The sequence below is a fragment of the Rhincodon typus genome, chromosome 20 (genome assembly GCF_021869965.1).
Source record: "Rhincodon typus isolate 14 chromosome 20, sRhiTyp1.1, whole genome shotgun sequence".
NCBI classification, from domain to species: domain Eukaryota; kingdom Metazoa; phylum Chordata; class Chondrichthyes; order Orectolobiformes; family Rhincodontidae; genus Rhincodon; species Rhincodon typus.
Window position 1 is genome coordinate 6,124,227 of NC_063351.1, and position 14,736 is coordinate 6,138,962.

Here is a 14,736-nt window from a genome sequence, read left to right on the forward strand (position 1 = left end):
CCTTCCTGCTCCTCTGATGCTGCTTGGCCTGCTGTGTTCATCCAGCTCTACACCTTGTTATCTCAGATTCTCCAGCATCTGCAGTTCCTACTACCTTTGGTACTGGAAGGTGCAGATTCACTAGAATGATACTATGGTCTAGTGGGTTAAATTATGAGGACAGATGGCACAAGTCTATCTTGTAGTCATGAGTTTAGATGGTTGAGGGATGATCTCTTTGAGGTGTTTAAGATGTTAATAGGTTTTATCAGAGTAGTTATTGGAAAAGTGGTTTCCTCTGTCCAGTAACACAGCTACATGGTTCTGAAGTAAAATCACTTCCAACGTGGAACATTAATTCTGTTTCTCTCTCCACAGATGCTGCCAGACCCTCTGGGATTTTCTAACACTTTCTGCTTTTATTATCACAGTCACTTATATGTATATCTCCATGAGATGCCCATTAAAAAATCTTTAATTTACATACAGAAACATCAGAATATAGGAACAGAAGTAGGTCACTGTTTCCTGTCTCTCGGCCAATTTCCTAAGTAGGCCCATAATTTGCTTTGAGTTCCATAAAATTCCATTTTAACAATGCTCCCTCAAAATTAGTAGCTTCAGGAGAAGTGAGTTGGGGATGTAGGGTGGATTACAAGGAGTTGGTGCTATGCAGTTGCAATCTGCTGGCTATTTACACTAGATTTATAGAGGTAGGACAGACAATTGTCCCAATTAAGTAGTGTCCAGGGATGTGCTGGCTAGGTGGATTAGTCTCCGGGATTTGAGATATGGTTTCTAGCCTTGGCCTTAAGACTCTGGGTTCTGCTCCATTGCACTTCCGAAATCTAACTTGATGCCCAGGGATTTTGTGGCTTAACCATTTGTCTGTAGGGTTAAGAAAGGACAGGGCAGGCAACCTTATATGTTGTCAGGATGGGGGGAGTCAGCAAGGAGGAGAGGGAACCGAGTGGGCAGAGCACAACATAGGGCAACAATAAGGATGGCAAGCTGACCTTTGAGGTTCAAATCCTAGGACTGAGGAACCATTCAATCATACCCTGTGGTTTGTCCTTTGATTGTCTGACCCATACTCAGAGGGATCGCGGAGTTAACACTTTTCAGCCTGTGATTCTTTCTAAAGTTACAAACAATACAGATAACATGTGAAAATTCATTTGCAGAATTTTGTCCCATCAACGGAAGCACCAGCTACAAAAGGGCGTGAGAATTCCAGTAGCACCATCAATGTGGTAAATCTTTATGTTTTTAATTTACATACTTCCAGCCATACTGCTTATGAATTTAATCTTGTTTCTATATCACCTTACGCCAGTAAATAAATCATATCAATAAAAAAAAGTGCATAAACAAAAATCTGCCTTGCAATCTCAGATTTTTGTCTGATATTATTCCTTAAATTTACTGGATTTCATTTCTACGGACATAAATTGTGATTGCATTTATCTCTTGAATCTCATGCATTCTTTGTTGAGTCACTTCTTGATTTAAATGCTTTTACAGGTCATTGACTTTTTGAACAGCACACTGGACTGGACACTAGGCTTTCACCAAACGCTCATGATTCTACTGATAGTAGGGAAATGGATACTTCCAATGGGAGTGGGCATCAGCCGAGACCAGCTATCCCAGCTCCTCCTAACGTTTGTGGGAATTGCAGCTGATATCTTAGAGTTTAAGAGTGAAACCTTGTCAGAGAAAGGGGTCAGGTGAGCTTTGTACTCAGTGGAATATATCATCAGTGCGACAGGAGTTACGCATCAATAACTAACTAGTTGTAACGCTGATTTCAGATGCCATCCTGAATTGGTATATGCAATTCTGGCTCTTTGGACATGGAGTATGTTGCAGTTCCCTTTAGACCTTACAGGTAAATATTAATGCTGCTTTCTAGATGGGGAGAAGTTCTTTTCTCACGGAGGGGGGAGGGGTGGGTGTTGTGAGTCTGTGGAACTCGCTTCCCCAAAGGACAGTGGGAGCAAAATCTTTGGCCATTTTTAAGCCAGAGGTACATAAATTCTTGATAAGTTAAGAGAGCGATAGTTATCAGGGATAGGCAGGAGTGTGGTGTAATCAGATCAGCCATGATCTTATTGAGTGGCAGAGCAGACTTGATGGACCAAATGGCCTCTCCTGCTTTTAATTTGTATGTCCGTGTTCCCTCAGAATATTTTGTATTTTAATGTGATTTTCTTCATATATGTTTTCAGTTTTGGAAAATGCTTTCATTTGTTTTTTTTTAATTTCATCTGTGTAATGCTGTCACTACATTTCTGACTTGTACTTTGTACATGGTGGATTAACTTTGGGAAGATAGGAGGTGGGTTACTACGTAGGGTTCCCAGCTTCTGAACTACTCTCATAGCCATAACATTTATATGGCTTGTCCAGTTCAGTTTCTGACCAGCCTTGCTTAAATAGAAGAAAAGTGAGAGTCTGGGTACATAGAACACTGAGTTTTCATCAACAGGTATAGAAAACAACCAGAAAGGCTAATGGAATGCTGGCTTTTATATCTGTAGAACTACATAAAAGGGCATGGGAGTTATGTTTCAACTAAACAAATCACAAGGTATATGGTTAGGATATGGAATTACATCACTGATTAATCGCAATCTAATCGAAGAGTCATGAGGGGCATGGATAAGGTGAATAGCCAAGGTCTCCATCCCAGGGTAGGGGAGTCCAAATCTAGACTGCATAGGTTTAAGGTGACAGGGGAAAGACTTAAAAAGAACCTGAGAGGCAACTTTTTCACACAGAGGGTGGTGTGTGAATGGAATGAGCTGCCAGAGGAGGTAGTGGAAGCTGGTACACTTACAACATTTAAGAGGCATCTGAATGGGTTAACGAATAGGAAGGGTTTAGAGGAGTATGGGCCAAATGCTGGCGCATGGGACTAGATCAGTTTAGGATATCTGATCGACATGGAAGGGATGGACCGAAAAGGTCTATTTCCATGCTGTATAACTCTATGAATGGAACCGGCTTGAGGAACTAACTGGCCCACTACTCTTCCTACGTTCTGTATAGTGTTAATTGATGGAGTGATGTTTGGTAGCGACTTGCATTTTTTTTGTGGTATTAATTAATGGAATGATGTGTGACAGAGACTTGCTTTGTTGGTGTTTGAGATGTGATGGGCCTTATTGTATGCTATGTGGTTGAAGATACTGTACCAACTGAGAAGGTGCCCTGTTTGAAACTCTTGTCAGACTCAATGAATAGAGACCAGTGCTCTGGCTTAACATACAGTGAAATTCTTGTGTAGAGAAGGTATTGATGACCTTCCCTTTATTGTGTGGGTTTCTGAGCCAATAAAGCTTGTTGCGCATATGGGACTACACACCCCACATATGGGCATGGGAGGAGAGTTCACATTGTGGCCTATCAGACTTAAACAGCCTGCAAATTCTTCCATTACCTTTAACTGTTCCCCATGAGTGAGAAGATACACAATAACAACTGGAAAAGCATGTTAATGTTAAAACAGTTGTACAATTGCTGTTTGTTCATCAAATTGCAGTGCTTCAGAAAACAGAAGAATCATATCCGCAGGAAGACAGGCCAAAAAAGAAAGATCACTTGCACAAATACAGCGCGGACCTCTGGAATATTACCATAAGTATATTGATACAAGACGGACCCTTCTTCACCTTTCGATTGTTCTTGATGTTCCACCAAGGGATTGTTCACCAGATGCTGGTGTTCTTCACAATCAAGAATGCTCTTGTACTGACCCTACAGATTTACCGGTTGACCTTGATATATTTAGAAATGCGGCAATCAAATGAGAGGCAGCAACTGACACCCCCTGAGGACAATGTTCCCACATATAACACCGAGATGGGTGACATTGCTGAGTAGCTGTACCTCTTCTTGCAGAAGAGGATTGGAATGGGGTGACATTTGATTCACTCCCTCAATACTGCCCTGGGAGTGTCAGTGGAGATTTTGTGGTCAGATCTTAACAATGAGATTTGAACTCAGAATCTCCTAACTTCAGTTGGGAATTATGATGCGAATGTATTAACACATATATAGTATGTACCTGATTTCTTTTATTAAAGAGTCATACACCATAGAAACAGACCCTTTGATCCAACCAGTCCATGCTGACCATAATCCCAAACTAAACTAGTCCCACCTCTGTGCTCCTGGCCCATATCCCTCCATTTACTGTACCTGTTCCTATTCATGTACCTTTCCAAATGTCTTTTGTACCTTTATACTTTTATACCTTCCATATCCAGCAACATATAGGGGAGATGATGGCCTAGTGGTATTATCACTGGACTGTTAATCCAGAGACCCAGATAATGTTCTGGGGACCTGGTTTCGAATCCCGTCACACCACATGGTGGAATTTGAATTCAATAAATATCTGGAATTAAGAATCTAATGATGATCATGAAAGCATTGCCGATTGTCAGGAAAAACCCATCTGATTCACTAATGTCCTTTAGGGAAGGAAACTGCCCTCCTTACCTGGTCTGGCCAAATGTGACTGCAGACCCACAGCAATGTGGTTGACTCTTAACTGCCCTCTGGGCAATTAGGGATGGGCAGTAAATGCTGGCCTGGCCAGCGACGCCCTCATCCCGTGAATGAATAAAGGAAAAAAAACATCCTGGTAAATCTGTTCTGAGCCGTCTCCAGCTAAATAATATCCTTCCTATAACTAAGTGACCAGAACTGGACACAGTACTCCGGAAGAGGCCTCACCAATGTCCTGTACAACCTTAACATGACTTCCCAGATCCTATACTCAAAGGACTGAACAATGAAGGCAAGAATGCTAAACACCTTCTATGTGTCTATGTGTAATACAAACTTCAAAGAATTATGTACCTGAACCCCTAGATCCCTCTGTTCTACAACACTACTCAGGGCCCTACCATGAGAAAATGCGTTCTGGAATACCCCATCCTCAAGATTTTTAATTAGATTCATTATTTCTTGGTCAGGGCTCAGCGACAGAAAAAAAACCCAAAACTATAATTGTATGTGCGCAATGAACGGACAGGATGCTCAGAAAAGAAGGACAAACTTGTACTGCTGCTAGCCAGAATAAATGTTACATTCTGTACTTTCTCACACTATGCTACTCCAAAGCACTGATTAGATCGAGACAATTCTGTCATTAAATAATAGAATGTGCTGTACATTTTGTGAATGTTGTAAAACATACAGTATCTCTTCTGAGCCAAGACAGCATGCATTCTGAAGAGAACAAACAAAATTTTTGAAGTGATGCTTCAATTTATTTTTTGGTAACAAATGGCTATTCGAGAAACAGCGGTGGAGCAGGAACTCCCAATTGAGTCCCTTTCTCACATCAGTGAGCTGCTGATCTCAGCCAAACTGAAATGTGAGGCTGTGAGTGAAATCTAAGGGACAGTGGCTCTTGTTGGGATTAATTGGCTTTATGGGAATTCTATGCTGTTAGAGTTACTCAAATAATAGAGGGGGAAAACCATCTGGTTGTCGAGCCTGCCTTACACTATGAAGTCTGCAAAATCTAGACTTGATGCTTTCTACTCCTCCAACCCTCATGCCTCATAACCTGCCACCACCACCAACACCAACTCTGACACCAACATCTCATAATCTCCTGGGAAAGTAAAAGAAACAAAATAAAAAGGAATCCAGGGTTAATAGGTGAAAAATGTACTCTGGAAAGTTCCTCACTGATCCCCACAGGGGAATGAAACCAGTCCAGGAGAGCATAATCAAACGTCTCGTCTGCCAATGTTCAATACTTCAGGAGCCAGAAGGTGAGAATTAAAATTATATTCAGTTAACAGTTAATCAGTATTTTGCTTTATCACACTTAGCATGCTAAATAGGATCACACTCAAATGAAAACATGTTTCTTCAGTTCCTCTTGTGGTATTCTTCACACATGCAGATGAACAAAACTAAGAATTCAAACCTTCCTGTGGGATATAGGCATTACTGACAAGGCTGGTATTTACGCACTCACACCTAGTTGCCCTAAAAGATAGTGGCAAGGTTTCCTTTGAGTCACCATGGTTCACATTTGCAATGGTTAGAAGCAACTGAGTGACTAGCACACATTCCAGAGCAGGTAAGGATGGAGAAGACGATGGTTCACTTAAGTTTACAATTGGTGGAACACAGAAGGATGGCCAGGAGATGAATGTAATGACCAGGTCTGGAGGTCACAAAATGTTACATTTCTAGATGATAGAAGTATCTTTTCTGATTGGTAGACATTATGGGTGTGCAGAACGAACAGCACTGAATGTTGAGACAGATAATTGCACAGAAAGTTTAAACTTCCAATGAGCGGCTTGGAACTGCCTGGCTGTCCCTAAGAATGTCTCGGGTACTGACCTCTTCACCAGAGACTTGGACCCTCCGTCCAATACTTAGCTGAAAACTTAAGCTTGTACAGTCCCACTGTAAATTTCTGTCATAGTTTGCTAACCCTACTAAAGGGCTTTGAAAGCTAAGCAGAGCATAGTGTTGTGACTGAGAAGGTGACCTCTCAGCTGCATTTTCTTGCCATGACAGTCTGTTCGTGGCAATTTTGGGCATTGCTGGCACAGGAAGACCCATCGAGGAAGCCAGAAACAGATAGAGCTGCAGTCATTTTCACAGTCAGCGGTGATCACCCCAGTATCGTTGCGTGAGCTGCCACCTGTATCTTGTAAGTGTGTGGATTTTTTTTTAGGGGCTTCAGTGGCCTAGTATACAGGAGGGTAGCCAATCTCTGATCTAACAAGAAGAATCTAGTGGCATAAACAAGATACAGTTTATTGCATTTTTGCAACTGTTTACAGGTTATCAGATTATACTCGATATTGCTTCAAAGACTCCAGGCCTGTTTCACATGAGATCCTACTTCAGTCTCCCATGAAGTCCTCATGATATTATCACAATGTCTGGTGCTTATTATCTGCACTAAAATATTAACCCTTTCAATCCCTTCCAAACACACACACAACGCTGACCAGAAGACCTAGCCTTAGGGATGCCAAAGCATTTCAAATGTCTTCTGTACGCGGCATTATCTTTACAGCCTCTACAATTAAATGAAATTTTCAGAGCAATATTATTGTCGGCTCATGCATGTGGCCTGACAGTGCAAATATGTTTGTCACCCTGATAATGTGCTTATTGTCAGTCCTCAGAACAAATTATTTTTCTTCACTGTTGCTTTAAAACAAATTCAACTAAATTTGTCCCGTTTGGTTTCACTTTTGTTCCTAATGAGCTATTTAAGGATTTGTCCCCAACTTCTCAATGGCTTCAAATAATGTCCCCAACATGTAGAACCTCACAACGGACAAGACAGTTCAAACTGTAAAGTATTCACTGCAGTTTCATGATGAACAAAGGAAGATTTGTGAGACTCAATTCTTCAGAACATTTCAGTCTCCAAAAACTGTTTCTTGAAACTGTGTGCCATCATTGAGTCCCCAGTTCTATGTCTTGATCAATATTTTTGCTTCCTTGTTATTTTCAGTCTTAATGCTGTCTCATACTAAACGCCTTGGTGCTTCACGTAGATATCTGGTAAAACTACAGCTAAAGGCTCATTGTGTAGTGTAGTGGTTATGTAACTGGACTGGTAATTTACTCCTTTGTGAGTACAAATCCTGCTGCGATTCTTTGAAAATTTCAATCGTGTTAAAATAAGAATAACCATGAAGCTGGAGCATTGGTCAAAGACCAGCTTATCACTAAAGGAAGTAAACTTAGCATAACAACTTACAGCACACACCAAGGCTCTCTTGTGCAGTCACAATGTTTAATGTAGGAAATATGACAGCGAATGTGTCCATAGCAAGGTCCCACAAAGAGAAATGACAAGAATGAAGTTATCTGTTTTCATGATGTTTGTTTTGATGAATATTCGCAAAAACATTGGGAGAATTAATAGCTCTTTGAAAGACTTATTAAGACCCACATCATGCCTACTCTTTCCTCATAATCCTGCCAATGGTTTCTATTATTTCTCCAATTCCCTTTTCAAAGTAGCTATTGAGTTTTGAGGAAGGGTCTAAGGAAGGGTCACCGGGCCCAAAACGTTAACTCTGTTTTCTCCTTCATAGATGCTGCCAGACCTGCTGAGCTTTTCCAGCAACTTTGTTTTTGTTCCTGATTTACAGCATCCGCAGTTCTTTTAGTTTTTACTATCGAGTTTTGTTTCATTACCCATTTTGGTAGTACATTCTGAGTCATAACAAGTTTCTGTGTAACAACGTTTTGCTTGATTTTCCCTGATGCCAGTGGAAATAGTTCCTCTTTCCGTACTGTTATCAAAACCCTTCAAAACTTCTGAACAGCTCCCTTAATCTTAAAGAGAACAAATCCCATTTTCTCTAATCTCTCCGAAAAGTCCTTCATCACTGGTAAGAATCATAGCCCCAGGACATCAATGCAGGAGTTCCTCAGGATAGTGCCCTATTAAATATATTACCAATTTGAATATAGATGTCGGGGCATGATGGAGAAGCTTGTAGATGATGCAGAAAGTTGACCATGTTGTTGATAGTGGGGAGGATTTGTAAACTGCAGGATTATATCAATGGATTGATCACATGGGAAGAAAAATGGCAGATGTATAAGGAGGTTAAACAAGGCAAAAGAATAAACAAGTAGTGGGAGGTGCAAAGGAAGTGAGGGACCTTAGAATTCATCTTCACAGGTCCCTGAAGATATTATGACAGGTCGGCATGGTGGCTTAGTGGTTAGCACTGCTGCCTCACAGCGCAAGGACCCAGGTTTGATTTCAGCTGCAGGTGACTGTCTATGTGGCGTTTGCACATTCTCCCTGTATCTGGGGTGAGTTTCCTCTGGATGCACCAGTTTCCTCCCACAGTCCAACAATGTGCAGGTTCAGGGAATTGGCCATGCTAAATTGCCCACAGTGTCCAGGGATGTGTGGATTAGGTAGACTAGTCATGGGAAATGCAGGGTTACAGGGGAACGGAGTTGGTCTGTGCGGGATGCTCTTTGGTGTGACCTCGATGGGCCAAAAGGCCTGCTTCCTCACTGTAGGGATTCTAAGTCAATTAGGTGATTAACAAGGCATATGATTTTTTTACCTTTATTAGCTGAGGTATAGAGTATGAGAAGGGAGGTGATCTTGGAACTGCATAAATCATCAGTTAGGCCACAACTTGAGTACAATTTGTGTGCATTTCTCGTCACTTCATTACAGAAAGGATGTGTGGTTGCACCAGGCAGGGGACAAAGGTGATTTAACAAGGGAAAAAGCCAGGACTGGAAAATGCAGCTCTGTGAAAAGAGTGGTTAGACTGCAGCTGTTCTCATTGGGACACAGGAAGCTGAGGGGAAATTGGAAGATACACACAATGTTGTGAGGGGCCTGGATAGAGTGGATCTGAAGGGATTATTGACCCTAGCAGGGAGGTCAGTGACTGGGGAGGAGGATGATTGGATTAGGAAGGAAATGAGGAAAGGTTTTCTTTCACTCAAGTCGTGATCTGGAACTCACTGCCTGAAAGAATAGAATCATAGAATCCCCACTGTGCAGAAAGAGGCCATTCGGCCCATTGAATCTGCACTAACCTGCTGAAGAGCATTCAACCCAGCTCGAGCATCCAACCCAGCCCAAGCATCTCCCCATCCCTGTGACCTTGCATTTCCCATGGTCAATCCACCTAGCCTGCCCATCCCTGGACACTATGGGGCAAGTTAGCATGGCCCATCCACCTAAAGTGCACATCTTTAGACTGTGGGGGTAGACCGGAGCACCCATTGGAAACCCACGCAGACACGGGGAGAATGTGCAAACTCCACACAGAAGTCACCCAAGGCTGGAATTGAACCTGGGTCCCTGGTGGTTTGGGGCTACCCAATGAGCAGTAGAGGCAGATACCTTCAACTCCTTTAAAAGGTGTTTGGATATACACCTCAAGGCTGTAACCTCCAGGGCTACAGACCAAATGCTGAAAAGTGCGTTGAGACTGGCTGGATCATTTTTCAGGCAGGTGTAGATGCCACCAGCCAACTGTACCTATATAGAGCAAGGCCTGGACAACATTCAGGCTGAGCTGATAGGAAGCAAGTAACAGTCAAACCACATCACTGTGAGGCTATGATCATGAGTCATAGAGATGTATAGCATAGAAACAGACCCTTCAGTCCAACTCATCCATGCTAACCAGATATCCTAAATAAATCCTGTCCCATTTGCCAGCATCCCCCTAAACACTTTCTATTCATTTACCCAACTGGATGCCTTTTAAATATTGTAATTATACCAGCCTCCACCACTTCCTCATTCCATACACACACCACCCTCTGCATGAAAAAGTTGCCCCTTAGATCCTTTTTAAAAGCTTCCCTTCTCACTTTAAACCTATGCCGTCTAGTTTTGGACTCCCTGACTCTGGGGAAAAGACTTCGCCAATTCACCATATCCATGCCCCTCATGATTTTACACACCTCTTTCAGGTCACACCTCATCCTTTGACACTCCAGGGAAAATAGCCCCAGTCTATTCAGCCTCTCTCTATAGCTCAAACCTTCCAACCTGGCAGTATCCTTGTAAATCTTTTCTGAACCCTTTCGAGTTTCACAACATCCTTCCTATAGCAGGGAGACCAGAATTGCTTGCAGTATTCTAAAAGTGACCTAACCAATATTCTGTACCACCACAACATGACCTTCCTGCTCTTATACTCAATTCACTGACCAATAAAGGCAAGCATTCCAAACACCTTCTTCCCTATCCTATCTACTTGCGACTCCGCTTTCAAGGAGCTATGAACTTGCACTCCAAGGTCTCTTTGTTTAACAACACTTCCCAGGACCTTACTGTTAAGTGTATAAGTCCTACCCTGATTTGCCTTTCCAAAATGCAACACATCACATTTATGTAAAATAAACTTCATCTGACACTCCTTGGCCCATTGGCCCATCTGATCAAGATCCTGTTGTACTCTGAGGCAACCTTCTTTGCTGTCCATTACTCCTCCAAATTTGGTGTCATCTGCAAACTTACTAACCATACCTCCTATGTTCACATCCAAATCATTTATATAAATGACAAAAAGCAGTGGACCCAGCACTGATCCTTGTAGCACACCACTGGTCATAGACCTCCAGTCTGAATAGCAACCCTCCACCACCACCCTTTGTCTTCTACCTCTGAGCCAGCTCTGTATCCAAATGGCTAGTTCTCCCTGTAATCCATTTAATCTAACCTTGCTAACCAGTCTACCATGCAGAACCTTGTTGAAAGCCTTACTGAAGTCCATATAGATCATGTCCACCGCTCTGCCTTCATCAATCCTCTTCATTACTTCTTCAAAAAGCTCAAGAGAAAGTCTATCCAATGCCCCTTGACAATCAACAGCATTATCATTGCTAAAAATCCCAGCATCATTGTCCTGCACCATTACCATCGACCAGAAACTGAACTGGACAAATCACATAAATACTGTGGTTGCAATAGCACATCAGAGATTGGGAATGGGCAGAATTATAGAGTCATACAGCATGGAAACAGACCCTTCGGTCCAACTCGATCATTCCAAATCTCCCAAACTAAACTTGCCTGTGTTTGGTCCATATCCCTCTAATATTAAAACATAAGAAGAATGTGAAAGCAGCATGATAGCAAGACTGAGAGGTGATACCTATTGGTTTATATTGACCAAGCTGGGAGTTTTGTCTCTAAAAGAGAACTCTGCAATGACCTGAAAAATAGAGTCATAGAGTCATACAGCACAGAAACAGGCCCTTTGCCCAACTTGTCCACACTAACCAAGTTTCCCAAACTAAACAAGTGCCTGTGTTTGGCCTATCTCTCTCTCAACATTTCCTGTTCATGTACCTGTCCAAATGTTTTTTTAAATGTTGTAACTGTACTTACATCTGACACTTCCTCTGGCAGTTTGTTCCACATACAAACCACCCTCTCTGTGAAAATGTTGCCCCTCAGGTCCCTTTTGAATCTTCCTACTCTCACCCTAAAAATATTCTCCGTAAGTTTTGAACTTCCCTACCCTTAGGAAAAGACCTTTGCTATTCACCTTATCTATACCCCAAATAATTTTATAAACCTCTATAAGGTCACACCTCAACCTGTACACTCTAGTGAAAAAGGTCCCAGCCTTTCCAGCCTCTCTTTAAATCTTAAACACTCTAGTCCCAGTAACATCCTAGTAAATCTTTTCTGAACTCTACCCACTTTAATAATATCTTTCCTATAACAGGACAAGCAGAACTGCACACAGTACTCCAGAAGAGAACTCACCAATGTCCTATACAACCTCAACATGACATTGCCAATTCCTATACTCACTGGTCTGAGCACTGAAGGCAAGCATGCGAAACACCTTCTTAACCACCCTGTCTACCCGTGACACAATTTTCAAAGAACTATGTACCTGAACCCCTAGATCTCTCTGTTTGACAACACTATCCAGGGCCCTACCATTAACTGTATAAGTCCTGCCCTTGCTTTACAAAATGCAATACCTTGCATTTATCCAAATTAAACTCCATCCGTCACTGCTCAGTCCATTAGCCCAATTGATCAAGATCCCCTTATAATCTTAGATCTCCCCCCTTTGCTGTTGACTATATCACCAATTTTGGTGTCATCTACAAACTTACTAACCATTCCTCCTAAATTCTTATCCAAATTGTTTATACAAATGACAAACAGCAGTGGACGCAGCACCAATCCCTACAGAACACCTTTGATCACAAGCCTCCAGTCTGAAAAACAACCCGCTACCATCATCCTCTGTCTCCTACTATCAAGCCAATTTTGTATCCAATTGGCAAGCTGTCCCTGGATCCCATGTGTTCTAACTTTACTAAACAGTTTACCCTGCAGAACCTTGTCAAAGACTTTACTAAAATCCATGTAGACAATGGCTACTGCTCTGCCCTCATCGGTCTTTTATGTTATGTCCTCAAAAAACTCAATCAAGTTTCTGAGACACTATTTTCCTGGCACAAAGCCATGTTGGCTATCCCTAATCAGTCCTTGCCTCTCCAAATGCATGTAAATCCTATCTCTCAGAATTCCCTCGAACAACGTATTCACCACAGAAAACAGGCTCACCAATGTTTTGTTCCCAGGCTTCTCTTTCCAGCCTTTCCTAAATAAGGGCACAACATCAGCCACCCTCCATCCTCTGGCACCTCACCTGTGGTCATAGATGATGCAGATATCTCTACTATGGGCTCCACAATTTCTTCCCTAACTTCCCATGATGGCCTGGGATATATTTGATATACTAATCAGATCCCAGAGATTTATCTGCCTTTATGTTTTATAACACCTCCAGCACCTCCTTTCAAGACATCAATTTTTATTTCCCTGAGTTCCTAGTCTCCATATCTTTCTTCACAGTAAAAACTGACACAATAAATTCATTTTATATCCCTTCCATCTCCTGTGATTCCGGGCATCACTGATCTTTTAAGGGACCCTATTGTCTCCCTAGTTGTTGTTTTGCTCTTAATGTACTAGTAGAATGTCTTTGGATTATCCTTTATCTTATCTGCCAAGGTATCCCCTATTAGCCTTCCTGATTTCCTTCTTAAGAATGCTCCTACACCCCATATACTCTTCAAGAGATTCACTTGATCCCAGTTGTCTATACCTAATATAAGCCTCCTTTCTTTTGACCAGAGCATCAATATCTTTATTCATCCATTGTTCCTTACTCTTACTAGCCTTAGCTTCACTCTAACAGGAACATAATGCCTCTGAACTCTCGTTATCTCACTTTTGAAAGCCTTCCACTTGCCAGTTGACCCTTTACCTGCAAACAGACTACATCAATCAGTTTTTGAAAGTTCCTGTCTCGTAATGTCAAAATTTGCTTTACTTAAAATAAGAAATTTAACTTTTCTACAAGGCCTACCCTTTTGCATAACTATTTTAGAACCCACAGAATTATGATCACTGGTCCCAAAGTGCTCTCCCAATAACACTTCAGTGACTTGTCCTGCCTTGTTTCCCAAGAGAAGGTCAAGAATTCACGTCTTGATTCTCAAAAATCTTTCTGTCATCTATAAAGTACAAGTCAGGTGGAATACTCAACACTTGGCTGGGTGGGTGTATCTCCAACATCAGTCAACGACAGAGCAGCTCGTTTGATTGGCTCCCCATCCACCATTATAAACATCCGTCACCACCACACAGTGGCATGTACTATCCACAAGATACACTACAATAATGCACCGAAGCTCCTTTGACAGAACTCTTCAAACCCATCATCTCTACCTAAAAAGACCCTGAGGGCAGCAGATGCATAGGAACACCACTCAATGCAAGTTCCTTGTCAAGTCCCATTCCGATCTGAACCTGTATTGCTGCCATTTCTTCAGTGTCACTGAACTGCCTTCCTAACAGCACTGTGGGTGCACGTACACCCTATGGATGGCAACGGTTCCAGAAGGGGACCTTCTCCAGAGCAACTGGAATGGGCAATAAATGCTGAGCCTTACCAACATATCCCATGAATGAATAATTAAAAAAAAATCTTCTTTGCACTCTATCCAAGGCCGAATCATATTTAATGAGAGGTGACCTTATTGAGAAAAATAAGATGCCTGGGAGACTTGACAGGATAGATATGGAAAGGTACTTTCCCATGTGGGAAAGTGTAGGACCAGAGAGCATAATCTCCTAGTAAGGGGTTACACATTTAAGACAGAGGTAAGGAAGAATTTCTTCTCTCAGAGGGCAGTGAATCTGTGGAATTATTT

General features: G+C 41.9%; 1 protein-coding gene across 1 annotated transcript in view; it reads left to right on the forward strand.

The window, feature by feature from the left end:
* tmem26b (transmembrane protein 26b) overlaps positions 1-4,151 on the forward strand; it is a 30,088-nt gene extending 25,937 nt beyond the window's left edge. Inside the window, exons 4-7 of the mRNA XM_048609155.1 lie at positions 1,164-1,232; positions 1,504-1,709; positions 1,794-1,870; positions 3,527-4,151. Of these exons, the coding sequence (XP_048465112.1) occupies positions 1,164-1,232; positions 1,504-1,709; positions 1,794-1,870; positions 3,527-3,867 (693 nt within the window). The 3' untranslated portion in view covers positions 3,868-4,151. The remainder of the gene's footprint in view (positions 1-1,163; positions 1,233-1,503; positions 1,710-1,793; positions 1,871-3,526) is intronic.
* The last annotated feature ends 10,585 nt before the right edge of the window (positions 4,152-14,736 follow it).